General features: G+C 52.4%; 3 protein-coding genes across 18 annotated transcripts in view; 2 read left to right on the top strand and 1 right to left on the bottom strand.

Annotated features, from left to right (window-relative positions):
- Positions 1-11,761, top strand: part of WWP2 (WW domain containing E3 ubiquitin protein ligase 2) — a 42,866-nt gene extending 31,105 nt beyond the window's left edge. For both annotated transcript variants that reach the window (XM_064670470.1, XM_064670471.1), the window contains 14 exons: positions 2,894-2,948; positions 4,643-4,724; positions 5,038-5,166; positions 5,264-5,342; positions 5,482-5,553; positions 5,647-5,735; positions 6,789-6,948; positions 7,929-8,062; positions 8,179-8,319; positions 8,860-8,980; positions 9,272-9,376; positions 9,522-9,618; positions 10,438-10,510; positions 10,706-11,761. In XM_064670470.1, the coding sequence (XP_064526540.1) occupies positions 2,894-2,948; positions 4,643-4,724; positions 5,038-5,166; positions 5,264-5,342; positions 5,482-5,553; positions 5,647-5,735; positions 6,789-6,948; positions 7,929-8,062; positions 8,179-8,319; positions 8,860-8,980; positions 9,272-9,376; positions 9,522-9,618; positions 10,438-10,510; positions 10,706-10,805 (1,437 nt within the window). In that variant the 3' untranslated portion in view covers positions 10,806-11,761. The remainder of the gene's footprint in view (positions 1-2,893; positions 2,949-4,642; positions 4,725-5,037; positions 5,167-5,263; positions 5,343-5,481; positions 5,554-5,646; positions 5,736-6,788; positions 6,949-7,928; positions 8,063-8,178; positions 8,320-8,859; positions 8,981-9,271; positions 9,377-9,521; positions 9,619-10,437; positions 10,511-10,705) is intronic.
- Positions 11,762-12,642: 881 nt separating this feature from the next.
- PSMD7 (proteasome 26S subunit, non-ATPase 7) lies at positions 12,643-16,243 on the bottom strand. The gene is made up of 7 exons (XM_064670505.1): positions 16,063-16,243; positions 15,359-15,450; positions 14,991-15,083; positions 14,383-14,480; positions 14,034-14,114; positions 13,344-13,435; positions 12,643-13,128 (listed from the first exon to the last, which is right to left on the bottom strand). Exons 1-7 carry the CDS (start codon positions 16,134-16,136, stop codon positions 12,690-12,692), a joined length of 969 nt encoding a protein of 322 aa, XP_064526575.1. The 5' UTR covers positions 16,137-16,243; the 3' UTR covers positions 12,643-12,689.
- An 80-nt stretch (positions 16,244-16,323) lies between these two features.
- Positions 16,324-26,581, top strand: part of ZFHX3 (zinc finger homeobox 3) — a 514,090-nt gene continuing 503,832 nt past the window's right edge. For 7 of the 15 annotated variants that reach the window (XM_064670430.1, XM_064670429.1, XM_064670449.1 and 4 more), the window contains exons 1-3: positions 16,429-16,947; positions 17,075-17,193; positions 26,038-26,159. The gene's annotated coding sequence lies outside the window, so the exon portion shown is untranslated. Of the gene's footprint in view, positions 16,398-16,428; positions 16,948-17,074; positions 17,194-17,245; positions 17,327-26,037; positions 26,160-26,581 lie in introns of those variants that run through there. The other 8 variants (XM_064670432.1, XM_064670435.1, XM_064670439.1 and 5 more) reach the window with 4 other exon arrangements.

Genomic DNA, 26,581 nt, shown 5'->3' on the forward strand with positions numbered 1-26,581 from the left:
GCTGGGGGTGGTGAGGTCTCACTTGGCCCTCCTGCTGATCTCACCTGGGCTGGCCTGGGAGCCATGGAGCATGGGGAGGCCCTTGCTGGGCTGTGTGGGGTCTGTGGACTCAGCAAGCTCAGTGGAGCAGCGCTTGGATGGGAGCCCACAAGCTCCTCAGCTCCCTGCAGAGACTGTGGGGGAGTGACTTTCTTTTTATAAACCAGCTTGCGCAGCCCTGAAGGGTGGTAGGAGGTGTCCTCAGCAGCCTGTCCCTGGTGTCCCTCCAGTGTCAGTGTGGCCAGGCACAGGCTTTCTCCCATGGCTCCCCTCAGGCAAGCCTTGCTGCTGATCTGTGAGGCAGGTGTGTGCTGTGGGAGCTGAGCGAGTGTGGGAGTCTGGTCTGTAGAAGGAAGGGAGGCTCTGAGGGCTGAGCTCGTCCCTCCCTGGGTCTCCATCGGGCTCAGGGCAGCATGGCTGGGTCCTGGGGGCAGCAGTATTTGCAGGCCCAGGGTACAAGTGCTGACACTGTGAGGGGCTGCAGGATCCAGGGACCAGAGAATGCAGGGAATGAGCTGGACTTGGCCAGCTCTCTCCTGCTTCCTCTGCTGCTGCCCCTTGTTCCTACTTGGGGCTGAGTATCTGTGTTTCCTTGCTCAGGGAATAGTCTCTTAACCATTCTACTCCTGGGCAGGGACCACTCTTGTCCTGGCTGTGCCTTTGCTGTGGAGCTGGGCTCTGGCTGCAGGGATGACCAGCACCTCTGCTGAGCTGAGCAGTGCTGGTGGCTGTGGGCTGCAGGATGAGCACTGCTTAGGAAAGGGCCAGGCTGGAATGTTCCTGCTCCCTGGAGTGGTGATCCAGCCCGCGCTGTGATGAAAGGAGGCAAGGAGGGCAGGTGGGCAGAGCAGAGGGACCAACCTCTCATCAGTGCTTAGCTGCTCAGAGAAAGCCAGGAGTCCCAGCTGGGACTAGAGTGAGCTCAGGGCTCCAGGAGGAGCTCTCTGGGAGAGGGTGCAGGCAGTGCAAAGTCCATTCTGCATGAGACACAACCAGGGCCGCTCCTGGGGCTGTGGGAGCTGCTCAGCCCCTCTCCTCCCCCTGCCTGTCCCTCCCTGGGTGCCTCACCAGCCCTTCCAAGCCTTACAGCGGGAGATGGACCCCCATGACTGCTGCCTCTGCCTGCCCATGCTCCCCACACACAGTTCACAGGACCTCAGTGGAGGTGGGGGCTGTGGGAGAGGGTTCCACCGTGGCCAGCGGGGCTCCAGGGCTGTCACTCACTCCCTGCCAGCACCAGCCTTGGAGCTGCTCCAGCGCTGAGTGACGCCCTGGCTGGGCTCTGTGGAGTGCTGAGGGAGGGACTCAAGCTCCAAATTTAGCCTGATGAAACGATTGTACTTTTTGTTTCAAGCTCTCCTGCCAGCAGTGATGGCTCCTGCTCTGCCTCCTGCCTTGCGGGGGCTCTCTGTTTCACTTGCCCCCCTGTGCCCCCTTTGCCAGAGAGGATGGTGAGAAGGTGAGGAGCAGTGAGGCAGAGCCTCGGGAAGGCACAGTTCGGGGGGCCAGGGTGCAGCCAGGGACCACTGGCCCAGCAGGCACCCCCGTGCCACATCCCTTGCACGGAAGGGTCTCTGGCATGGGGGCCCAGGTTGTTCCCCAGGAATGTGGGGAGCTGCAGGAGCTGCCCAGAGCTCTGTCCTGTTAGTTTTAATTAGCTATTTTTAGGTCCCAATGAGGTGGTACCTCTGGACGTGACTCGGCTGCGCGTGTGGGCAGCCTGTCCCAGCAGGGAGGGAGCAGACTCTGCCCCAAACCCGAAGTCTGCCAGCTGTGCCAGGCAGTGCCTTCTGCCCCCAGTCCTGGCACATGGGGTTGGGTATGGGACACACAGCTTGGAGGGGCACACACTGCACCAGCGCTGTCCCTGACATGCCCTAGGATATCCCTGGGGTCCTGGGCTGCCATGAGGTGCCTCGAGTTTTGGTGTCTCTCTTGGAGTGGGGCTTGTCCCTGTTTTCAGGCGGGAGGGCTGGGTCTGGCTGCGGGTGGCATTCCCTGAGCCCAGGCCGACTCCGATCCATCCTGGTGCGGTGGGTTGGGACACGGCCCCCCTCCGGCAGCTGGGTTTTGGGAGGTGAAAATGCCTTTTGAGTAATGATACGTTTCTTATTTAACCATTAAAAGCACTTTCAGGCCTCCTGCTCTCCTGAGCCCCCACTGTGGGGCTGTGCCTCCATCCCCGGGGACCCCAGCGGAGCTGGGGCCGGGGGGCTGGCACCCACCGGGGCAGGACGCCGGGACACCCCCGGGAGGGTCTGGGTGCGGCCGCCGGCCCTGCCCGGCCCAGGGCAGGAGAAAGAGGCTTTGTGCGGGGCTGCGGGGGCGGGGGGCGCGGGGCCGCCCGTGTGCGCGGGATGAATGCGGGCTCAGTGCATCCCGCACCCCGCGCCCGGCCCGCGCTTGGAGGAGGGGGCCGCCATCCCGCCAGGAAGCGCGGGGCGTGGACAGCGCTTGTGGGAATGATTTCATTGGAAAGGCCTGCGATATTTTTTCCCCTCTTGTGTGTGGTTCTTGGAGGAGGCTGGAGGTGTATCTGGAGGGGACGGCGGGAGCTGAGCAGCCGCGCACATCTGGACCCCTCCGGGCCGTCCCGCTGCCCTCGGCGGGCACAGCCCCTGCCCCGACGCCCCTTGGCTGCCCCAGCCCTGCTTGGTTTGGGCTTTTTTTTTTTTTTTTTTTTTCCTTTTTTAGCCCCCCTTGAATGTGCAAGTTTTTTTTAGTTCCCTGGGAGCTGAGGGCCAAGGGGAGGTGAGTGGGAGCGAGGCTGGCCAGCTCGCCTCAGCATTCTACTCTTCCCAGCCTCCCTGCCCGGGGTTTTATTCCATGTTTTTGCCTTCTCTGTTAACTCTAGTCCTCCGGCGCCCCATCTGACAATGATCCTCTCGGGCCGCTTCCTCCCGGCTGGGGTAAGTACTGAGCTGCCTCACCTGCCTGGCCCCAGTGAGGACACTCGGATGGGGACACTCGGATCACTCCTGCGGGAGCACGGTGCTGTCAGCGCTCCCTCGCTCCCATCCCTGGTGTGGTTGGGAAGGGTGGTTGGGAACCAGCGCTCCCCGTGCTCGGCTGCACGTGGGGCTGAGTCTGCCTGTGATTAGCACAGTCTCTGATTTGAAATCCAGCTTTTTTCCCCCTTTTTTCCCCTTTTCCTGGAGGAGTTCCCAGCCTCTCTCAGCTGCTGAATGCAGAAGTGCTTGTGATTGTTCTTTGGATGGTGGGAGAGGTTTAGGATCCAGCTCCTTGTCCCCAGACAGGCAGGGATCCATCCTGTTGCTGTGCTGTTTCCTGGGATGCTCTGCCCTGGTCTGTAGCAGGGCTGGGAGCTGGCAGGAGCAGGGCTGGCTGTTCCCCCATGGCCCAAACATTGTGTGCCAGGACATTTAGAAATGTCCCTGTGCCACCCCCAGGGCAGAGAGACCCCCTCCATGGCGAGAGCATCCCTGGAGAGGGCAGGCTGGGATGCTTGTGGGTGCAGCTGGGCTGTGCTGTGCCAGGGAGGGCAGTAGAGGGGTTAAAACTGTGGGAGCTTGGAGCAGGACAGAGGGGCCCATACTGCTCAGGGGGTCCCCAAGGGCAGGGTCTCCATGGGGGCAGTGCTGGAGCCCTTGCTGGGTGTCCCACCTCCCATCAGCGAGGAGAAGGGACCCATCCCAGTGTCAGCTGGAGAGGCTGCATGGGGCTGAGCACCCTGGGGTGGGGGTCCCTGGAATGGATGGAGTCCCTGGGATGGATGAGGTCCATGGGGTCAGTGGGTTCCCCAGGATGGATGCAGTCCTGGTCGTGAGGTCTGCCAGAGCCACAGTCTGGGAGTGATACAGAGCGAGGGGGTGGTGGTGGCTGGAAGGTGACAGGGAGGTGACAGGAGTGTGCGTGCAGCGTGTCCCTGCCCTCATGGAGCGGGGCCGAGCTGTGGGAGTGACGCAGCACCTGGAGGAGGAGGTGTGGGGAACGCAGTGGTGGGGAGGCTGTGAGTGTGTGTAGGGGGTGGTGTGGGCAGGTGGGATGAAGGGCTGCAGGATCACCAGGTGTGGGTGCAGGATCACCACTGGGCCAGGGCATGTGGTGCCCAGCCACGACTGGGAGGCTTTCACCATTCCAAGTGTGCAAATAGTGCTGGAAGTGTTGGGAAGGGGTGCCTGGGGAAGTGTGTGAGGCTGCAGATACAGAGGGGCTGGTGTGTGGGGAGCTGTTTTGTGCCTGTGTGCAGCACAAGGAGAGGGTGTGTGTGTTCACACACGTGTGCAGTGCACAAGCCAGGCACCAGCAGCAGGGCCATGCAGGGAGTTTGGGAAAGCACCTGTGGATCCACATGGAAGGGTGCTGGTGCATGTCCGAGGAGGCTGCATGTGCCACCAAGGTGTGTGGTGAACACACCCCCTGTGCCAGCCTGGCATCCCACTGGGAGAGCTGGCCTCTGCCCTGGCACCTCCTGCACACTGGCATTCCTGGAATAAGGCAGCTTGGGCATGTGGAAGGAATGTAGGGTTTATCCTGCCTTTTCCAAGTGAGCTGGGGAGGTGAGATAGGGTGACAAACGTCCTGTGAAGGGGATGGCTGTTCCTGGGACTCCAGCTGACGCTTCCTCTCCCTTTTCTCCTAGAGAAGAGACAGGACAATGGGCGAGTGTATTACGTGAACCACAACACCCGGACCACACAGTGGGAAGACCCTCGCACACAGGGGTAGGAGCTGTGGGGGGAGTGGGGAGGGAGCGCATGGTTTTGGAAGGTGAGGTTCTCCAGGGACCTGGCCCAGGCCTCAACTGAGGCCACGTCTCCCACAGATGGGGAGTGAAGCCCTACCAGTGCCCTGGCCATGGCCAGAGTGCTGCCCAGGCAGGGCTCCTCTCTCGGGCTGCAGACCAGTGCCAATCCCATGCCATGAATCCTTCCTTTTGCCTGGCATGGTGCTGCTGGCTGCATCTGGTCCTCAAGTGCTGTAGTTCAGGGGGGAGATGCTTGAGGGGCTGCCTGCTGACCCCTTCCTTGCCAACAGGATGATCCAGGAGCCGCCGCTGCCGCCCGGGTGGGAGATGAAATACACGAATGAGAGCGTGCGGTACTTTGTGGACCACAACACCCGCACCACCACCTTCAAGGACCCGCGCCCGGGCTTTGAGTCTGGGTAAGCCCCACTCGGGGGGTCTGGGGACCACACTGGGGTTTGACATAAAGGTGCTCAGGGCAGGGGGTGCTGACTGTGGCCTGTGCTGGTTTTGCAGGAGCAAGCATGGCGGCTCGCCAGGGGCGTATGACCGGAGCTTTCGCTGGAAGTACCACCAGTTCCGCTTCCTCTGCCACGTGAGTGCAGTACCTGGAGGATCCGGCGGCTGCAGGGTTGAGTGGGTCGTGGTGGGTGCCCTGAGCCCGTGGGTAGGTGTGGGCGAGGAGAGCAGCTGTGCCAGCCTCACACAGCCTCATGCCTCTGCCTTGCCCGCAGTCAAACGCGCTGCCCAGCCATGTGAAGATCAGCGTGTCCCGACAGACACTCTTCGAGGACTCCTTCCAGCAGGTGAGGAGGTGCTGGGGCTGCAGAGCTGGTCAGGTGTGGGGCTGGCCCTGGCCTTGGCCCCAGCTGTGGTGACACTGCCCTGCTCGTCCCCAGATCATGAACATGAAGCCGTATGACCTGCGGCGCCGGCTGTACATCATCATGCGCGGGGAGGAGGGCCTGGACTACGGTGGCATCGCCAGGTGAGCGCCGGTGTGCCAGGCCATGGAGCCGTACCCTGCCTGTACCATGAGTCCATGAGGGCAGTGCAGGCACAGGGCAGCTGCACTTGGGGTCCCAGCCCACAGGCAGAGGAGTTTAGGGGTGTTCAAGTGGGAAACTGAGTTTTTGGAATGGCAGAACACTCTGAAAGCATCGCACCAGCCTGTCCCTGGCACTGAGAGCCCTGGGGGACCTGTCTGAAGTCTCCTGCTTTCCACACAGGCTGCAGGTGTGGGGGTGATGGGTTGAGTGGCCTCTTCTCCCCACAGCCAACATGTCTTGGTGTTCCCAGGACAGTCGGTGTGTGCCAGGGCAGACAGGCTGTGACGTGGTTGTTGCAGCCTCACTGCTGCCCCTGGGATGGTATTACCACAGGGCATGGGCTGTGCCTCGGCTAGAGGCGGGACCTGTGTCCCCATGAGCCCTCTCTGGCTCACTCCCTCACACTGGGCTGGTGCTTCCCCTGCCCTGCTCCCCCCGCTGTCCTTGGTGTGGTGCTGCCCCCGGCTCTGGTGCAGGGGCTCCTGCTCTCCGCTCTCTCCGTGTCCTGCCAGTGGTTTTACCCTATGGTAGGTTACGTCATGCTGTTCTACCACAGGGTAGAACCACGGACGGGATGCCGGGGCTGCCTCCGCATCCAAGGATTCCTGAATCCCTGCACGGCCGGGGGAGCAAAGCCAGGACTGTCACGCTGCTCTGAGCTTGGCATGGGTTTCCTGGGGCAGCCTGTGTGGGACACTCAGTGCACAGCAGGGGTGGTGTGTGTATGTGTGTAACAGTCTGGGTGGGATGGAGCGTATGGTACTGCCCTGATGCTCTGAGTGGGGCTTCTGGCAAAGTGGTGTCTCCTGAAATGCTTCACAAGCCCTGCACAGCACCCAGGGCAGGGGATACCCTTGCCCAGTCACGCCAGGGCCCAATGCCTGCCCCAGCACCCTGAGGAGGTGGGCACTGGTATGTGCAGGTGTGTGCAGGGGCACACGCTGTCCCCTCCCCAAGCCGCCTGTCACCGCATTCCCCTTGTCTCATCCCAGGGAATGGTTCTTCCTCCTGTCCCACGAGGTGCTCAACCCCATGTACTGCCTCTTCGAGTACGCAGGCAAGAACAACTACTGCCTGCAGATCAACCCGGCCTCCTCCATCAACCCCGACCACCTCACCTACTTCCGCTTCATCGGCCGCTTCATCGCCATGGTGAGCACCTGGGGGTGGCACTGGGGGGTTCTGTGTCCCCCCCACGGAGCAGGGACTGGGCAGGGGACAGGGGTGGGCAGCAGGGTGAGGGGCAGCTCCATGTGCCAGGTCTGTGCTGGGCTCAGCACTGTTGCCCTTCATGAGCCCTTTCTCACCCAGGTGTAGGTCTGTGGGAAATGGGCCTTTGAGGGGCTGCTGTGGGGTGATGCAATTTAAATCCAGGGAATGACTGTGGGGCCAGAGGAGACCTGGTTTCCCAGGGTCTGTGTGGCGGGAATGGATGGCTCCAGGTCTTTGGCTGCCACCCCAGGTGCTGTCGGGTCTGCAGCTCAAGGGACTATTTTTAGCCCCAGCAGTGTGAGATTTTCCAGCTGCCCAAGCTCCAGCGCAGCTCCTCCCATTTGTCTCGGATTCCCCAAGGCCAACCAAGTGCCGTGGTTTGCCCAGCCCTGGGCTGCCAGGGGGGCTCTCAGGGTCCCTGAGCCTGGGGAAGGGTCCCTGGCCCTCAGCCCTGCGGGGTGTGCGTGGAGACGGCTCCGGCCCCGCTGTCCTGCCCTGCCCTGCCCCGCCTCGCAGGACACCAATAAAACCCCAGACTATTACTCACCGCTGGGCCGTTCTAGACAAGCGTCTGCATTATTTTTGGCTGCCTTTGCCTCGGGGCTCCTGGAAGCCAGGGATTCAGGGAAGCCGCAGCACAGCTCTGTTTAAACAAGTACTCAATAGAGCTGTGAGTGGAGAGGGAGAGGGGGTGGAATTCGAGGTGGGGGGGAGAGGTGCTGTGAACCCACCTGCCCCAGGCAGCGCTGCTGGGGGCAGGCCACTCCTCCCCACCGTGTGTGCCAGCTGGGAGTGAGGCCACAGCTCAGGAACCGGGGAATGGTTCCCTTTGGCCCCGTAGCTGCCCCAGGATGGAGCATCGTCTCGCCCCATGAGTCCTTCCTGGAGTCCCCATAACCCGGTGTCACCCCCTGCCCCAGGCTTTGTATCACGGGAAGTTCATCGACACCGGCTTCACGCTGCCTTTCTACAAGAGGATGCTCAACAAGCGGCCGACGCTGAAGGACCTGGAGTCCATCGACCCCGAGTTCTACAACTCCATTGTCTGGACCAAGTGAGTGCCCTGTGCTCCCTCCTGTCCCGCTCTGGGCAGGCAAAGCTCTCCCCATGGCCCCTCACTGCTGTTGCCAGTGCCTCCGTCAGAAACCACATCCCCATGTCCCTACACAGGGAGAACAGCCTGGAGGAGTGCGGCCTGGAGCTGTACTTCATCCAGGACATGGAGATCCTGGGCAAGGTGACCACCCACGAGCTGAAGGAGGGTGGTGAGAGCATCCGGGTGACAGAGGAGAACAAGGAGGAGTACATCATGTGAGTGGCCAGCTCGAGGGTCCCACTGGGTGCCCACCCCTGCCGGCTGCAGGAGTGGGAATGTGAGGCTTGGGACGTGGCCGCTTCCCTGGGCTACGTGGCCTGTGACAAGTCCGGGCTGGCGCTGTTGGCTGGGCTCTGCTGCGGTCTGGATTGCTGTGGGCTGGGTAGCTGCCAGGACTTTCAGGAAAGAGGAGAGGGGAGAGAGGGTGAGGCTGCTCTGCTGTCCCATGGCTGCTCACCCTTCCTGCCTGGGGTCTGCCTGGGGCTGCCAGGGCCAGGCACGGGGCGGGGCATATGTTTTGCACCCCTGGACCTCCCAGAGGTGCTGGGCTGTGCTCGGGGCTGATGCTGCTTCTAAGCTTGGGGGCAGAGAGAGAAACCCACTAGTGGCAATTGAGGGCGGCCCTGGTGATTTGAGGAAGATCCTCTCCCCTTCCCCATGTTCCTGGGGCCCTCCCTGTGGGTGAGAGGGAAGGTGGGGGTTACCTGTGCTGTGCCAGCAGTGCTGGCTCTGTGCCCACTCCCCTGCTTTCCCAGGCTGCTGACGGACTGGAGGTTCACGAGGGGCGTGGAGGAGCAAACCAAGGCATTCTTGGACGGCTTCAACGAGGTGGTGCCGCTGGAGTGGCTGCGGTACTTCGACGAGAAGGAGCTGGAGGTGAGCTGGCACCTGGGATGGGGACGTGGACATAGAATGGCACACGGTGACTCTGCTCACACCTCGTGCCTGTTGGCTCTGCTGACGGGAGAACAGCCCCAGGTGTTGGGTCTGCGGGTGGTTCCTTGGGTCCGTTAGCAAGAAAACGTCTCATTGGAGGTGAGGAATTTCTCCCAGACACCTCAGTGCTGGTGCCTGTGCTGGGCGAAGCCCAGCACTGGAGGGGTCGGTTCTCAAAGCTTGGGTGCAGGGCCCCATGTGCATCCACTGCTGACTGTCCTTTGTCCCCAGCTGATGCTGTGTGGGATGCAGGAGATCGACATGAACGACTGGCAGAAGAATACCATCTACAGGCACTACACCAAGAACAGCAAACAGATCCAGTGGTTCTGGCAGGTCAGTTCCACCACCAGCATGGTCTGAGCTTGGCTGAGGGCACGGGGTGTCTGTGGCAGGAGCTGTGCTGCAGGACAGAGCCCCAGGCTGGACTGTGGGCTCAGAGATCACAGGGATTCCCATCACCTGCCATGTGCTGTCATAGGTGGTTAAAGAGATGGACAATGAGAAGAGGATCCGGCTGCTGCAGTTCGTGACGGGGACCTGCCGCCTGCCTGTCGGGGGCTTCGCGGAGCTCATCGGTGCGTTTGGGGTCTCAGCCTGGGGGGGGGTCCCGGGGAGGGACCGGTCTGTCCCTGTCCCCAGCACAGAGCACATGGCAGCATGTGGGCAGTGAAGCAGCTCCAAGGCCTGAGTGCAGTGATCCAACCTGGTGTTGTGCCATTCCCAGATACATTCCTTGGCTGTGACTGGTGCTGCCATGGTTAACTTTGTCAGGCTGGTTTGTAATCTCGTTCTGAATGAGATTGGATTTCTGATTTAATTTTGATTCTCCTGTGACAAAACCTCTTTCCCAGAAAACCACAGTATGGCATTATTCCACTCTCATCCTCTAATTTGCTGCTTTTTGGGGCCTGTACCAGCCTTTCCCTGACTTTCTTGGCATGTGTGTTCAGCTCACCAGCTCGCTTAACCCACTCGGTTATTCTTGCTGGAATATTAGCTTTTTCCACCCCCTTGGTACCTCTCCACGATTCCCAATCTGTTAAAAAGCCACCTTGGTGAATCAGACTTCCTGAGCCAGGTCCTTTAAAAGTCTCGGGTAGACAGACACAATCCTGAGAGTCTACAGATAAATAGGTTTGAGCACTTACTATGAAGCCACGGTGCTCAGAGGTGGTGCTGCTGCCCATCTGTGCTGTGAATCTGCATTTTGCTTTCTCCTTTGGTTTTTGTACATCCTCTCTGCAAACAGCCAGTGGTTTTATGGATTTATGCCCCATGTGTCTCTGGGATCTCAGGGATGTAATGGTGGATCTGGTGGCTGACAGTGCGTGGGAGGGGATTTCTTTTTCAGCTCCTGGTCGTTTAATGAGCTTTGCTGTGCTTGCCATTAACAGGCAGCAATGGGCCCCAGAAATTCTGCATTGATAAAGTTGGCAAAGAGACGTGGCTGCCGCGGAGCCACACGTGGTAAGTCACTGCCCCTTGGCCTGGCAGGAGCATGCAGGGACACGGCTCTGCGGGGCTGCACAGGTCCCTGGGTGCTCCCCATCCCATGGGATGTAGCTCCCGTTCTTGGCCGTGCCTTTCACTGCACTGGAAGGACCCTGCCATGGGGAGGGGGCTCGGGATCATGGCCCCTGACAGCCCCTGCTCTGTCCCCAGCTTCAACCGCCTGGATCTCCCTCCCTACAAGAGCTACGAACAGCTGAAGGAGAAGCTGCTTTACGCCATCGAGGAGACGGAAGGATTTGGACAGGAGTGATGGAGCTTTGGTGCTTTCCCGGGGTGGGAGGGCCCCGGAGCGCTGCCAGCCGGCGCCGCAGAGCCCAGGCCGAGCCCTCTCCTGCAGACACTGTTGCTCTTGTTCCCGGGCAAGATCTGCACTGACACAGCCCTGGGGGAAGCAGGGTTGTGTTTCCCTCCCTAAGGAAATCCAAGGTGTGATGGAGAGGTGGATGCAAGCGCTCGGCTCCTGAGGGGCACAGGCTGGTACGGAGGGGACAGGGCAAAGGTTGGGCCCTGGGGGGCAGCACAGGGGGCACGGAGGCTCCCTGGGCCCCCCTCGCAGACACCGTTACGTGAGATCTGCTTTTGGCACAGGCTTTTGTTCTCCCCTCATGTTTTCTGCCTTTTCATGGCATTTCAATAGCTGCAGGTGAGAGGGGAAAATGGCTCTCGGACTGACTTTTGGGCCCTATCCTGCACCCAGCAAAAGTAACAGGGACTCCCCAAGTTGATGCTTCAGGGGGTCTTTGTACCACCTGAGCACCAGGAGGGCCCCTTCCCACACCAGAGCCAGGGCCTGGCTGTTCATATCCGTGACATGCCCCATTTGCAGCCCACAGCCCCTGTGCAGTTGTATTTAAGTGATATGGTTTCTGCTCGGAGCTGGTGCTCCACAGCAGCCTTGGGGGCTCTGCCGGCCTTTGCTCTGATTGTGGGTTCTGCCCAAACTCCCTGTTCCCTCTGTCGCTGGCTGGGCTGGTGGCAGGAGCTCGTGGAGCTGCAGCGTGGGCAGGACCACCGGGATGTTACCTCTGCCACCACCCCTTCCCTGTGTGCGCGGGGAGGGGACAGACCTGGCGCGCTGGTGTCCCTGGCAGCTGGGAGCCTGTGAAGATGGGACATGGCACCAGCTCCAGGCTGGAAACCGGCCAGTTCCGCAGGGTACCGCCTGCTCCGCCGCGGCTTCGTGTGCAATAAACCATCAGCAGCTGCCGAGGTGTGCGAGTCCCACATCCGGGGGTGTCCTGTGTCTGTGTGTGTGCTGGATCCGTGTGTGCACGTGTCCTGGGTTTGTGCGTGTCCTGGATCTGCGTGTGTGTGTCCCAGGTCTGTCTGTGTGTCCCAAGTCCGTGTGTGTGTGTGTGTGTGTCCTGGGTTTGTGCATGTCCTGGATCTCTGTGTGTGTCCCACATCCATGTGTGTGTCCCAGGGCCGTGTGTCACACAAGGGGGGTCTGTGCAGGGCCAGGGCCATGATGGGTGCCTGGAGCACAGCACCAGGGTCACGAATCCTGTGGATTCCGTCTGTGTGTTGCTTTGTCAGCACTGACAGCCCAGGTACCTCCCAGGCTCACAGCACCTGCACCCCTGGAAGCTGCTCAGCCCTGGCCAAGGGGTGACAGGGCCACCAGTGTTGTCCCCACCGAGCTCCGGAGCAGCTGGGGCATCGTTGAGAGTGCAGGGCCACCCAGGCAGGAGCACAGCCAGGGCCTTGCTGGCACAGAGACATGACAGCAGGATGTGCCCCTGTGCCACACCCACAGGGGCCTTGGGCACAGAAGAGCCAGTTAAACACAGGGATGTCTGTGGTGCACGAACTTGGCTAATGGCGATGGATTAGTCCTGGAACATGGGGATGTGTGCACTGAGAGCCAACCGTGGGTGTGAGCTGAGAGCAAAAAGCCCCTGAGGATGCACTGGGGGAAAGAAAAGTGCTGTGCTAAAAGTATAATCAAATCAAATAAAAACCCTCCCCCAGGCTTCCCCCCGTCCCTGCCCAGGTGGGAGCTGCCCTGCCAGGTGAGGAGGGACAGAGCCAGTACCAGCAGAGAGCTGAGTGCTGAGCAAGCACAAAACACCCCAGCACTGAGGGACTTAGTTTACAAGTTTTTTTAATTTACAAATAAAAAAACCTACACCTTTTACTTTTTCTCCTTTTTCTCTTCTTTCTTGCCATCGCTCTTCTCCTTGTCCTTCTCCTTTTCATCTTTCCTCTCCTTTTTACTTTCTTCCTTTTCCTGTCCTTCCTTCTTCTCTGCATCCCTGTTGGCAATCTTGTTGTTGATGAGGTTGTGCAGGGCTACAACGGAGCGGATGAGTGAGGCCAGGTACACCACCACCATCTGATCGTTGGTCTTCAGGTAGAAGGCCTTGACAAACTCCTGCAGGTTCACGTCTGGGAGCAGGTTGAACACGTCCTGGAGGTGGTAGATGATCTGGTGGTTGATGGGCAGTTTGCCCATGGCTACTTTCTCTAGGTAGCTCCTGATGTCCAGAAGCTTGGAGTTCAGTCCCTTCAAGCCATGGACCTGGTTTGTGATCCGCTGGGACAGCGTTCCCACCGTGGTGTCCTTGATGTCCCTAGAACCCAGAGAGAATCAGGATTAGAACCTCCCCTGCATGTGGGCACAGTCCCTTGAGAGCTTTCCAGCTCAGAGCAGTGTGAGCACAGCAGAGAGAGGACAGGAATGAACCTCCCAGAACTGTGTTTAACAATCTCCATGTTTTTCCAGCCCCAGGAAGCTGGATGGAGCAGGGCACTACAGCGCAGGGCTCCCCCACACCTCCAGACTCACCGTAGCAGGTGTTCCACCCCAACTTCCTCGGCCTCCTCTGCTCCAATCTCACTGGTCACGTGCTCAAAGGTCTTGGAGGTCGGGGTGCCATCCTGCCAGGAGACACATCATTGAACGTGGAATTTTAGCCAGAGCATGAGGGATTGTACTAATGAAACCAGCAAAGTAGTTCCAGACAGGCCACAAGGAATCTGAGGAATGGCTCTAGTTGGAGTTTCCTTGATTTCATCAGTGTCACCCACTGTCCCAGCAATTTCTTGTGCTCTGGATAATTTCCAATTACTGCATTTTGCTGGTCTGTGCCCGGGTGGGACAAATGGAAATTCTCACTAAATATCACAATTACTTCTCTCTTCCCTGATCCAACCTCATTGCATTTTGGGGGAGCAGCTTCTGCTCCATAGCAAAGGCCTCAGAAAGGCAAAAAGACCCTATTTTTTTATATACATCCAGAATTAATTTATATTAAACAATTACAGCTGACTCACTGTGGGGTGGTGTTTGTCTGCACGGGGCTGCAAGTGATGAGTTGGTGTTGCTCAAGCCTGACCCACCTCCTCAGCACTGGCAGGTGCAGAATGGGCACACCTGGACACACCTGAGCACACATGCAGGCAAACAACACCTACAAGTGACATCCTAAAAGTGCTCCCATCTGTGACTCTCTTATTTTACATGGTAAATACTCACATCATGAACTTCTTCCACAGAGATATAGGCTTCTGTGGGCAGCCCCAGGTCCTTTGGCTTCACGTCAATGATCACCAGCACCTGAGGGAGAGAGCAAATGCTTTGGAAAACCGGATTTCAGTCACAGAGTAGAGAAAAAATACCCGAGTCAGCACTTCCCTCCTCAGCACTGGCATGGGGCTGCTCACTTGGGCACTGAGACAAGACTTTGAGTCCAAAGACTCTTGATCCCACTTCCACAATCACTTCACAGCCACTATGTTGTGTCACCACAAGGGTGGGGGCGAAGGGTTCCCAGATGCCCCTTTTAGGGTAAGAGAAAAACAACCCCAAAGCAGGTCCCACTTACAGAGTTGGGGCAGTATCTCTTCATCAGTTCATTGATGGCGATGTCATTCTTGTGCAGTTTTGGGCCTGTGTGGTACCACCCCACAATTCTTTCTCTAGCTGAGCAAAAGCAAAAAAGGATTAAAAATCAGAACTGTGGGGAGACCCCAGCAGAGAGATTTGGATCAGCAAATTGAGGGTGAAGTCTGATCTGTGTAAAGAGGGGGAAATTAATTACAAGGCACTGGCTTGGCCAGAGATCAAGAGCTCCCCAATCACACTCACTGCCCACACCTATAACTTCACTCCAGGCTCCTGAACTCAGCTGGATATTTAATTTTATTAATTAATATTATTAATTTTATACCTATCAGGATCTGACAGCTTGGACTTCTGAGATGCAAGTCCCCATCCCTGGAAGTGTTCAAAAACATGTGGATGTGGCACTTGGGGACATGGTTTAGTGATGAACACAGTGCTGGTGCTGGGCTGGCAGTTCGACTGGGTGATCTTAAAGGTCTTTTCCAACCTTAATGATTCTGTGATTTTATGATTAATATGAATTCACTTTTCCATAGTCACTAAAGTTTTTTGGAGCATATCCCAGACTGCCAGAAGAGCTCAACTCACCATTGACCTTCTTAAACATTCCATACATGTTCTCCAGATAGTCGTGGTCTAGGAACCAAACAGTATCATCCTTGTCATCTTCATCAAAAGGTACTGGGAATAAAACAAAACATCAGGATTTAAGAATCCAACTTCCAGAATGAATGTGTTTATTGAAATGTTATGTTTTGGTTATTTTTGGCTGCCAGAGGAGAGTGGGATTTAATTAGGAGTGCTTTTGAAAGCCGTTTGTATTTGTTGTTGGATATGGGCTGATTTGTAGAGGGAAGAAACAATCTGTGCTCTGCCAGGGTGGCTCAAAAACTCCAACACAATCTACCTGCGAAAGAATTCAGTGGGTTTGGGAGGGACAGGACGCCCAAACTCACCTGCAAAACTGTTGGACACATCCAGGATCTTTTTCTGCCATGATCCCAGCAGCACCCCGACCACTCGCTTCTGGTTTCCCACTTTTCCTATTCTAAATGGACAAAAGACTGTCAGTCCCTACCTCAAAAAGGTGAAGGAAGGAACGGGGCCTCGTGTGCGCAGGGTAAACAGCGAGTGTTGGGAGAGAAGGTGTTGTGGTTGTTTTATTACTGATGGTGTTTTGCAGACAGAAAAAGGAGTTTCGGTGCCCTCGGAACCGAACCCGGTCCCCCGGGGAGGGGAGGAGGGTCCGATGTCACCAACGGGGGCCGTGACCCCACACGGGGCTGTGAACAGCGACCGGCTCCTCATCCCGTGTCACTCTCACATCGCGGCTCGGCCACCGCCGGAGATTTGGGGCTTTTTTTCTGACATTAAAACCGCTCGGCACCGGCGCGAGGGAACGGAATTAGGCCCGAATTACCCGGGGAGTCGGAGGCACCGGGTCTCCTCAGGGCCCTGGGTCCCTCCCGCTCCCCCGACTCCCCTCCCGGCCCGGGATAGCCTTGTTTCGCCCGGCCAGGGGCCCCCGACAGCCCTGTGTCCCCACATGCTCCCCCGGGTCCCCTCATGGTCCCGGGTCCCCTCACGGTCCTGCTCTCCCCGCTCCCCTCCCGGCCCGGCCGTGACTCAGCGCCGGGGCACCGCTCCCGCCCGGCAGCACCTGTTGAAGTGATCGACGACGCTGAGCAGCACCAGCGGGTGCACGACCACCCTGTCCACGGCCAGCTCCGGCATAGCTCCCGCTCCGCCGGTCCCGCTCGGCCCAACCCCGCACCAGGCCCGACTGCAGCCCCGCGCCTTCAGCCCGCCCCCCGCGCCCAGCCTGCCCCGCGCGGGGCGGGGCCGCCATCTTGGGGAGGGCTCTGGGCCCGCCGCCATCTTGGGAAGGTGCGCTCGCCATCTTGAGAGGGTACCGCCGCCATCTTGAGAAGGTCGGTCGCCATCTTGGGAAGGCTCTGCCGCCATCTTGGGGCAGCGCCGTGGCCCCGCCCCGAGGTGAGGGAAGGGGCGGGAAGGGGGCGGCCCTGGGTTGAGGGCTCCGGCCGCGCGCTGGGATTCCTTCCCCTCCATTCCCCTTTCCCTTTTTCCTTTTCTCCCCGTTTGTCCCCCCCCTTTTTCTCTCCCTTTCATATCCCTTTCCTCCCCTTTCTCTCCACCTTCCGCCCTTCTTTCTCCTCCTTTTCCTTTCCCTCCCTCCCGTTTTCCTCTTTTCCCCTACTTTTTTCCTCCCTTTTTTCCCCTTTCCTCCCCTCTTCCCCTTCCCCCCCCTCTTCCTTTTCCCCCTTATCTCCCCCGTTCCCCTTCTTCTCCCTCCTTTCCTCCCACTTTTTCTCCCATATTTCCGCTCTTTCCCCCTCCCATTTCCTCCCCTTTTCCCCCTTTCCTCCCTCTCCCCTCCCCTCCCCTCCCCTGAGTGGCCCCAGAATCCCCCCAGGACGGTGTTTTTGGGGCTCTCAGCCTTCCCCAGCCCCCTCGGCTCCTCCTGTGGAACTTTAGGATGCTTTTGCCTTTCCCAGGTGTAAGAGTCTCCATGACCTCTCAGAAAGTGAGGAATCCCTCAGGATGGTGCTGTGGCAATCCCAGCCCTGCCACACAACAGCGGGGCCCAAAAGCCATTTGCTCCCCTGACAGAGAGAAAACTGCCAATTCCAGGTTTAATCCTCCCCTTCCAGGTGTGCTCCTGCCCCTGCGACCCGGCCTGGAAAAGCTCCATCACCTCCTGCCCCTCGTCCCAGAGCCTCAGAGACGTCAGGGACCCCGGTGCCTCAGCGATAAAAGGCCGCGAAAATAGGTAGAAATCTTTATAAGTGTTTGGTTTCTTCCCAGGGGTCCGTGTCAGGCAAAGCCGTCATCCCTCAGCCTCTCGGAGTTTGTGAGGGTTTTTCCTCCCAAGTTTCCTCCGTGTAAAGGAGACATAGGCTCAGGTGAGACTTTGGAGAAGGATTTTTGCACCTCAAGAGCAGAAGCTGACACAGAACTTGTCTTTTATACTTTTATTTCTTGCAAGAAAATACTACCTGGGGCTGTTACTCTTGAGTCTACATGGAGGAATTATTAATATGAAAAATATTATCAAAGTTGTTGACGATAATTCACAGTTTTAAAGCATTGATACCTCTTGTTTTCTACACTTTCCCCACATTTTTTGCATATTTCTATATATAGGTAATATTTTGGTATTTCGAAATACCAAATGGTATTTTGGGCGAAATTGAAAGTTTTGTGGTTTTGTTCAGCATCTTAAAACTTCACAGATTTAGGCAAAAGCAGCATTAATATACAAGCCCTGCAGCATCTGAGACCTCTTGTGGAGTTTTCAGTCGTTACATCCTTTACTGTTGCTGCTTTAAAAAGAAAGAATCTCTGGTGGAGTTTCCAGAGGTTTTTTTTTCCCAGCAGAGGGGGATATCTGACCGTGGGATTCGAACACCCCTGCTCTTGTCGCTTGTTTTATCAATATACATATAAAACTCAATGTTCAAATTAACTAGTTCAATAAGTAATTTAGCTCATTGATTTTCGGGCATATCCTAAGTGCCATTACAAGCTACGGATATTTTAAATGCCATTACCTAATAGAAGGAATGTTTTAAGCACCTTTTATTGATTTTATTACTGCTTTATTTTGCTGTCTTGGTTTAAAAAATCATTTTAACCACTCTGTCATCGAGAAGAAATATATCGTTGGTGAAATACAGTCAATTTCCTAAAAACCTTTGACATCGTTAAATAAGGGATTACAGTTGTTAAATCATGTCGGGCAGTGCTGGAGGGACAACGAGGGATGAGCTGGGGCCGGTGGGCAGGGCTGTGCTGACCTCTGCCACCCCTGCTCCGGGTGGGACAGTCCCGCTCCAGGGCTGCTCCGGGCTCCTCCAGCACTCACAGCGTGCCAGGAGGGCGTGGGAGGATCCCACAGCACAACCCAGAGACAATTACGGGGCATTTTAGTGACCTGCTGTGGCTTTTCGTTGAAATTAACTCCCTAACTTGGCGCGTTTGAAGTTTGATTTGCTGGATTGTGTTGCTGGGAGTTGGGCGTATTGATGTTGTGCACAAAAGGAGTAAATTGAGGCAGCTCCCAGGGATTTCAGTCCCTTCCCAGCTCTGAGCAGATTATCAGAATTATTGAGCTAATCAGCTGGCAGATGCAGGCTGGGGATCCCGGCAATGCGGCGCTTAATCAAAGAATTGAAAAGTAAGTAATGAATGCTGGTGCTCAATAAAAGGCAGCTAATGAGGTGATTGAGCTGTGGAGTGGCAAACATCAATACTGAGGGATGATCCAGCTCCAGAGTGCTGAGCTGGAACCCAGAGCTGAGAGGTTCTGCCCTACACGAGCACCGGCACCTCACCTGGTGTGGGCAGGGAGGGAGGGAGGGAGCTGCATTTTGCTCTTTAAGTGGAACAAGTGATTCCATCAGTAATTCTTGGGCTTTAATTTTATTAAAAAACCCCCAACCGATACCCCCACACAACCCCCAAACTTACACAGAACTGTTTTCAGAGGTTTAAGAATGGTTTCCAATTTGAAAAATAAGAATAAATCATCATAAAGTAGTTTAAAAATCAAATTAATCATTATAAGTGTTAAATCAGCCTCTGAGTGTCTTGATAAGCCCCAGGGGGAGTGGGGAGGGGGCTGTGGCTGTGTCTATGTCCTGGTCAGGGGGTACCAGGAATGCACTGCAAAAGGAGGTTTGTTTGCACCAAGTGAACACGAGGAACCTGAAACTTTCTTTGGAATCCACTTTTGCCCCGATTCTCTTCCTTGGTTAGGTGCTGTAGACTCTCCTCAAGTGCCAGGTTGTTCTGACTGGTGACACAGGGGGCACCTTTGTGTTTTTTCCAGTGATGAGAGTTAGAAAAAGATCCAGGAGAATAATCCATGGAGCTGGGAAATATTGATAGGTGATACTTTGGATCCTAATCCTAAATTACACTTATTAATGTGCTCCTTTAATACTGGTTGGTTTTGTTTTTCAGGAAAAACTTTACTTAATTTTTCCTAGATTGGGACTGAACACTTAGACACCATGTCCACTAACGTGTATTTTTCTTGAGGTGCCTTCTAAAATGTGTTTAAATCCATCAGGAGAAGCTGGGCTTTCTCCAGACCTGTTGATAGTTTGGCACATAATACCTTTGTGCTCCCAGTTTGAACAGGAAATATATTTATTTCCCTATAAATATGTTTAGCTTTGTCCAAATAACTGTAGTTTCCTGTTAAGATTTCCTTGTCCAAGGTGTGCCATAAACTAGTTTAGAAGGAACGGTGCTGCCTGGAATTGAGCAAGGATAATGCAAGCCATGGAAGCAAAACAGAAAGCCACCATCACATTAATTGTGATTTATTTTGGTTAAAGTGTCATTCAGTGACGTGCTGACACTGTCAGTACATGATGGCCTGAGCCAAACTGCAGTTTCCTTCTCAACACCTCCAAATAACCATTATTTACCCCAAATATCTGTTCTAGAATGTCATTTCTAAAGCAAATTATTAAATCTGCCATTATAAATAGATCTATTTGCTTGCTGATATAAGCTTTACATATTTTTGTAGTAATAATTTATTTCTTTGTTTCCTTATAGAGTGCTGTTGCTTGACCAAAGCTCTGTGTGTGTGTGTATGTATATATATAAAAAATTAAATATATGTGTATAAAGTAGAACTCATGTTACTGACCACAACTGGTCCATCTGTGAATATTGCTGTAGTTTCTGCCAAGGGATTTAAGGCCTTTTGTACCTGTAACAGGTGACTGGGATAATCCTGCCCTTTCTCTAACAGTGGAGTTTTGATAACTTCGGATGTCAAATCATCAATTTCTTTAGTTAAAAGCTGGAGGTATTGTCAACATGTCATATCAAACTATGGAAAGTATTTCATGTTTTATATTCTATGCATCTGATTTTGTTGCCCTGTCCAGACATCACAGGGCATAGAAACACCAGAAATAAGGGGTTTTAATAACTAAGTCCCGACTCTAATTTTCTATTTCAATACAGAGTGATTTCCTTATGTTATTCTGGTCCCTTCGCTACAAAATGATTAAAAAAAAAATGGTGGAAACAAACAGTTAAAAAAAGCAAGCACAACAGGTTCTAGTCATAGTCATTTTTCCACACCTTGAGGACTAGCAAATTCTTTAATATGAGATTTTATTTGTACAAAGCAAAACTTCAAACCCACTCCAAAGCTTTCTTATTAAGTGCTGTCAGTGCGGTGATTTACAGGGGCAATAAAGATCTGGAGGGGGCACATTCATCACGGGGTTCAGCGCACCAGGAGCCATTTTCTGCAGCGCTAAAGCCAAGTGATAAAATGAATTCTTTTGTTCTATAACCAAGACACATTCCCTGGGTTTTGTTTTTTTGGTTTTTTTTGTTTTTTTTTTAAATGTGTGTTGGACTCCTTGGCTTGTAGCTTGGCCATGTTCCTGTAACGCATTTATAAATAATGAAAAATTGCTCTCATGCAGATGTGATGATGCATCTGGCAAACCCCACTGTCTGAAAGACAGGAACTTGCTTCTACTTTGGCTTATTCACTAAGTTTTCTCCAGTGTTGATTCTTGTAGGAGTTTTTAACAGCACTTTCCAAACTAGATGGTTTGAGGGGTTTTGTTTGGTGTGGTGTTCTTTTTTTTGTTATTTTTTTAAGGTGATTCTATACCTCTCTGCAAAGCTGAAAGAGTTCTGGTTAGGAAGTAATAAAATGTATTTAAAATAAAGAGCCATGCTCATGGAGTACAGTGTGATTTGGAAAACTTCCCTTGCTTCCTCTGTTTCTAAGCTCGTGTTTGAGTGACTTTGGGGGGGCTGCTCTGTAACATGTGTGCAGAGAAAAGTTGGGCTTCTTGTCCCGAGCCAGATGTTGCTGTTTGTGTGGGCACTGCCCAGCCCTGCTGGGGGAGGAACTATTGGCCAGAGTCGGTGTCTCTGCGTGTAAGCAACGGGCTCCAATCCCACTGCACAGTGAGAATGAAAAAAGGGAATTCTGGTTTTTTCCCTATAAAAATGCCGCCACCTACGGGCTATGCCTGGAAGTTCTGGGAAGCCCTGTCACACTCAGGTGCGTGGTGGTGTGGCACGGGCACCTCCGAGACAGAAGTAGGAGAACCACGTTGCAAAAAGTGCTTTCCAGTATAATTCTGATTATCTTTAATTGTGAATGTAAACCTGTGTGAAGTTTTGGCAACGTTTTGGTTTCAGTGGGGCTGCTGCCATAACCTGTGCCATGGCAGGGACACCTTCCACTAGACCAGGTTACTCCAAGCCCCATCTAAACTGGCCTTGGGCACTTCCAGGGATCTTGCCAAACCTGTTTATTGATCTTGGGTAAATGCTCTTCCAGCTGTCCAGGGTGTGTGGGACGACCAGCTTTGCACTTACTGTGTCGTACATTCAGTAGTGTGGAAGTAGGACTGGTGCTGCTGCCCCCCAGCCCTCGTGCCTGGGAAAGGGTGGGACTGAGACATCGCAGAGTTTGTTTGGCTGACTGGGAGCAGTTACTTAGCCAGAGGGAAGCTCTGCTACAACAGCCACAAACTCCCACCACAACTCCTGTACTGGCTGCTGGAAAACTAGAGCTTCAGTTGACCCAAAAAAGGGATTTTGCAGATCTCTTTGCTATAATTTTATGTTGGCACTTGAAATTTAGCAAGAAAAGCTGTGGTCTAGGAGGCTTTTTGCAGAGCTGTGTATGTTACTGCTGATACTTTTATTGCAAAACCTTTAGTCTCTGATATTTAAGGTCAGAAACTGTAAGTGTGTGTGTGTGCTATTCTTTTTTAACCCTGGGGCCTCTTATACTGTAGTGTCATGAAAGATCCTAAAGCTTTGAGGGAAAAAAAATGGAAATACTTCATTTTATGAAGCAGTTTTGGGGTCAGTTTTTCTGAAATGAATGCTTTTATGTTGGATAGTTTAAAGCCCATCTGTTAACTGAAACCAAGCCTAAGTGAAGTTGCAGTTGTGTTTCCTATTAGTCTTGTATCTTTCCTATTAGTCATGTATGAAAGAATACAGAGCCATCCAGCAGAATTCCAAACAAAAATGGAAAAAGCAGATGGTGAAACTGTGGCCTTGTTGCTTTTCTTTTACAGGAGCAAGTAATTATTAATGGATCACAAAAATACTGTAAGAGTAGTTCTGTAAAGTGTTACCAGAGTCCCTGCTCAAGGTGTCCTTCTGATCATTGCATATTGCAGGTGAAAATTGGCTTATTTCACTCGGAGACACTGAAGAGGGTTTGAAAAATAGATCATGGATGTTATGTCTGGAAGCCTACAGTGAAAGATAAAATACACAATTTTAAATAGTTAAGCACTGCAAGTCTCTCAGGGCTCATTTATTATGTTGTCATGGTGAGCAAGGAATAAAAAAATAAAATAAAAAGGCTGTTCCTTGGGTAGTTGGTACTTAGGGGCAGTTTTCTTTTACAAGAGTTCCATGCTGGCTTAAAGAAAGATCTTGGAGAAAAAGAACAAACTTTATTTTTCAAATAAATTCAGCTAAGAGCTCACAGCCTTCCGTGACACTGCACTGAATTATTATTAGTGTGCGCTGCTGGGAGAGTAACACTCACTGCTGTTTAACAACAGTGTCCTTCCATGGAATTTCAGAGAGGCAGTGGGAAAAGGAAAGGCAGAGTTGAGTGCTGCAGCAGAAGGAGACCCGTCCGGTTGGAGCCGGGCTCCTGTATCAGGGCTTTGGGGAGGGACACAGAACACGTTCTGTGCATGCAGGTCCATGTGAATTGGTTGTAAAATCCTTAATGTGTGTGTGAAGCAGGAGGTCCTCTCTTCCCTGAGTAACATTTCCTTAGGTGCATTTCTTCCAGGCTTTCTCTTTTCCATTCTTACCTTGCAGCCAAATATGGGGAATGTATGAAGTTGTGTTTGTACAAAGCTCTATTTGTCATGGACAGGAGATGTTAATTTTTTTCCTGACTTCTGTCCTAATGGAAGGTCATGGGTTTCACTTGGTATATTATGACTTTAAATAGTTGGCAATTGTGTCCAGGCTGTCCCAGCAAGGTTCCCTGATTGTGAAAAGTGGTGTTCTAGCTCATTCATTCTCAGATTCCAGTGATAGTCCCTTTAATTTCCCTTTGCTCCTGTTGGATTCTAGAAAAGGTTAATTAGTTATCCACTGAGCTTGATAAAAAAGGATTTTTTTTTTTTTGGAATATAGTATTAAAAGATGTTCTATTGGGGTATGAAGGTAACACCACAAGGGGGTACTATAATTTTATCAAATTTGCCTTGGTAACTTGTTTTATTAAGGTAAAATGATTACAGCCTGCAGAGTTAATTTTAATATGCTAATACACCACAGCAAGTTGGAAACTTAAATAAAATGATACAATTAATTTAAATTTAGAGAAGGTAGAGAAACTTAGGAAGGTCACCTGTATGTTACACTGAGATTGCATATAGGCTCGGCAGATGTAAAGTGGGTTTCCCAGTGCAGGCTCCAGGAGATCCCGGGGTGTTCTGCACTGACCTTTGTGGGAGAATGTTAATACAGCTCTGCAAAAACTGCCTTCTCTGAAAAGTGTTTTCATGTGAGAAAAAGGAACCCTTTCCTCTCTCAGCTTAGATGTGTGTGTGGGTTAATGGTTTTAACACCTGTATGGAGGTGGATGTTTATTAGGACTTTTTTTTTTTTAAATGGAAAAATGCATCCTCTGGCATTCCTCTGTTAGTGGAGTAATTACTCTTGATTAAAATACATTGCTATGACGCTGGGTGAGGGAAGGGGGGTGGGTGTTAAATCTCCAGGGCTGCCACGGGGAACACAAGAAGGAGGGGGTAGAGCTGCTACCAGTGGTCCCTGTTGTCTTTAGAGGTTTGGATGAGCTCCAGGGAGCCAAGCTAGAAAACAGGGAAGAAATAATGTGTCAATAGAACACATGAGCTAAGTATTTTCTCCTAATTTCTACAGAAGAGAATGAATTTGTCATTGCTGTGACCCTGTAGAGTGAGTTTTACTCTCATTAGGAGGTTCCCGAGATCACTGTTTCCCCCAGGATATGGAAAACCAGATTGCACGTCAACAAACCAGTCAAGAGGCTGATTTGCCAGGGACACTAATTGGGAATGATGTAATTACAGGGATTTTCCAAATGCTTTTCAAGATGTTTTCAGTGGCTGTTTGCAGTGTGTTACTGAAATCCTCTCATAACATGGGTGTGTATTGGAGAACTTTGTCTCCAGTGCCCGCAAAGTGGCCCGGTCAGGACGTTCCGTGGCCATTCCTTGGCTTTGCGTGCAAGATGCACCCAAGGAGCATCATCAGGACATCATTAATTAAGAACTGTAACCTCAGTGTTCTGTATCTTCCCCACTAAGACCAGGAGGCTGGATTTATGGACATTTGAGTGCCAACAAAAGGCTTTCATTTCCCTGGGTCTGAGCTTTGTCCTGCTTAGGAAAGCTGCAGGTAAAATATGGCAAAACTGGGAGTTCTGGTGAGAATGTTTAGTCATGAAACCTCACAGGTAACTTTTTTCCAAGAAAAAACCAAATGAGTGCATTCTAGATTTGTAAAACAAATTATTGGTATTGAATTATCAAATTATATGCACAATTAAATTTTTATTAAATAAGGAATAGCATATGCAATATTATGCTAATCTTGTGCAGTATAACAAGTTTGTAAGTTTAACACACTGTGCACTGAGCCTCTCCTCCCCAGGGACTCGTTTGAGACGTAGGGCATTCAGCAATTGAAAAGGAAATTAGAAAATGAGTCACTTGAGTAATTTAAACATGCAAATAAGTGTCCCAACTGTGGTGATACCAGATTTAGCTGAATTTACTCGGGCTGCTTTGACTTTATCACCCTAATTATTCCAGCTTTGTGTCAGGCTTAAGAAAGCAGGAAGCCAGAATTCTCTGTTACAGGAGTTTCTCGTGGTGCTGTGTTATTGCACTGTGTGTTCACTAATGCACTCACTGGGAAAAACTTATTCCAAGGGTTTTTTCCCTGCTAATTAGCAGAACAAAGGCAATCAGGACTGTTCTGTCACCAGAGACTTGAACACACTTGGATTTTATGTGCCAGGCTGAGTGAGGTACAATGCATGTATGTTCTGATAGCAAAGGTACTGCACAGCTGAGGGAATTCCTGTGCTGGAGCCCCTCAGGAATTCAGTAAAAATTACCTGTTTAGGTAATGATTTTTTTTTTCTGAGAGCCATCTCCTTGTGTGGTTTCGATGTTAAAACATAGCTGGCTCCATGAAAATATCAATTATTTTAGAAATCTTATCTACAAGCAACTAGTTGCAAGAGGAATGCTGATGGAAATGAGCACGTGACCCAGCTGCACATGCAGGGCCGTTTTCAGGCTCGTGTTAATATTAAAAGAATGTTAATATAAAACATTAAGATAAGAAACCAGAGTCCAGTCTCCACCTTCATGAAGCCCAGGAGCTCCTGCTGAGCTTTGCAAGTACAGAAGTTCTGTGATTAAATTGATTTAGCCCTTATTATTGGTATTTGGGTGACTATTCTGAGGATGTAAGATTTATTTTTTTTTAAAGGTATCTTGGTGATAAAATGCTGAGAGTCTAACAGACATTTCTTCTTAGTTTTTGGCATAACTCTTTAAATTTTTTCCCTCAGGAAGTGCACAGAACAACACCATTTTTCACATGAATAAATGGAAATAATCTTTGCAGCCATGGATGCTTCTTAATATTACTTGAAAGTAAAGTCTCACACAAGGCTTCTAGTCTATAAAGAAGGTGAGAAAACAAATAAGAGCAAGTGTTAATTCATGTACACAGAATTTGTGTCTGCACAGCAGGTGAAAATGCTACATTAATGCTGGAAATATCTGTCCTGCTGTGTAGTTTTCCTTCCTTTTTATTACTTCAGCGTTTGGTCTCGTATGAATGCACCGTACTTATTTGCATGTTATCACGACAGATTCCTCTTTGCTTCTAGTTATCCATATAAAGAGAGAGATGCTCCACATGACCTCAGGAAAGTATTCAGATGAAATACTATCTTAAAATATCTCGGGTTTCACAGCACACTGTGTATATACATAAATTTTATTTTTAGTCGAGGCTATTAATTGCACACAAAAATGCCAACTAAGAAGAATGTTGGTAAAGTGTAATGTCAAACACTTCTAATTATGGGAATGTCAGAGGCAGGGGGC

The sequence above is a fragment of the Pseudopipra pipra genome, chromosome 14, assembly GCF_036250125.1.
Source record: "Pseudopipra pipra isolate bDixPip1 chromosome 14, bDixPip1.hap1, whole genome shotgun sequence".
Classification (NCBI taxonomy): domain Eukaryota; kingdom Metazoa; phylum Chordata; class Aves; order Passeriformes; family Pipridae; genus Pseudopipra; species Pseudopipra pipra.

Coding starts and splice junctions, on each gene's coding strand:
- PSMD7 (XM_064670505.1), bottom strand. CDS start 16,136: ATGCCGGAGCTGGCCGTGGACAGGGTGGTCGTGCACCCGCTGGTGCTG. Junction 14,481..14,990: donor AATGTTTAAGAAGGTCAATG/GTGAGTTGAGCT, acceptor GCTTTTGCTCAG/CTAGAGAAAGAATTGTGGGG. Junction 13,436..14,033: donor CTGTGGAAGAAGTTCATGAT/GTGAGTATTTAC, acceptor GTCTCCTGGCAG/GATGGCACCCCGACCTCCAA.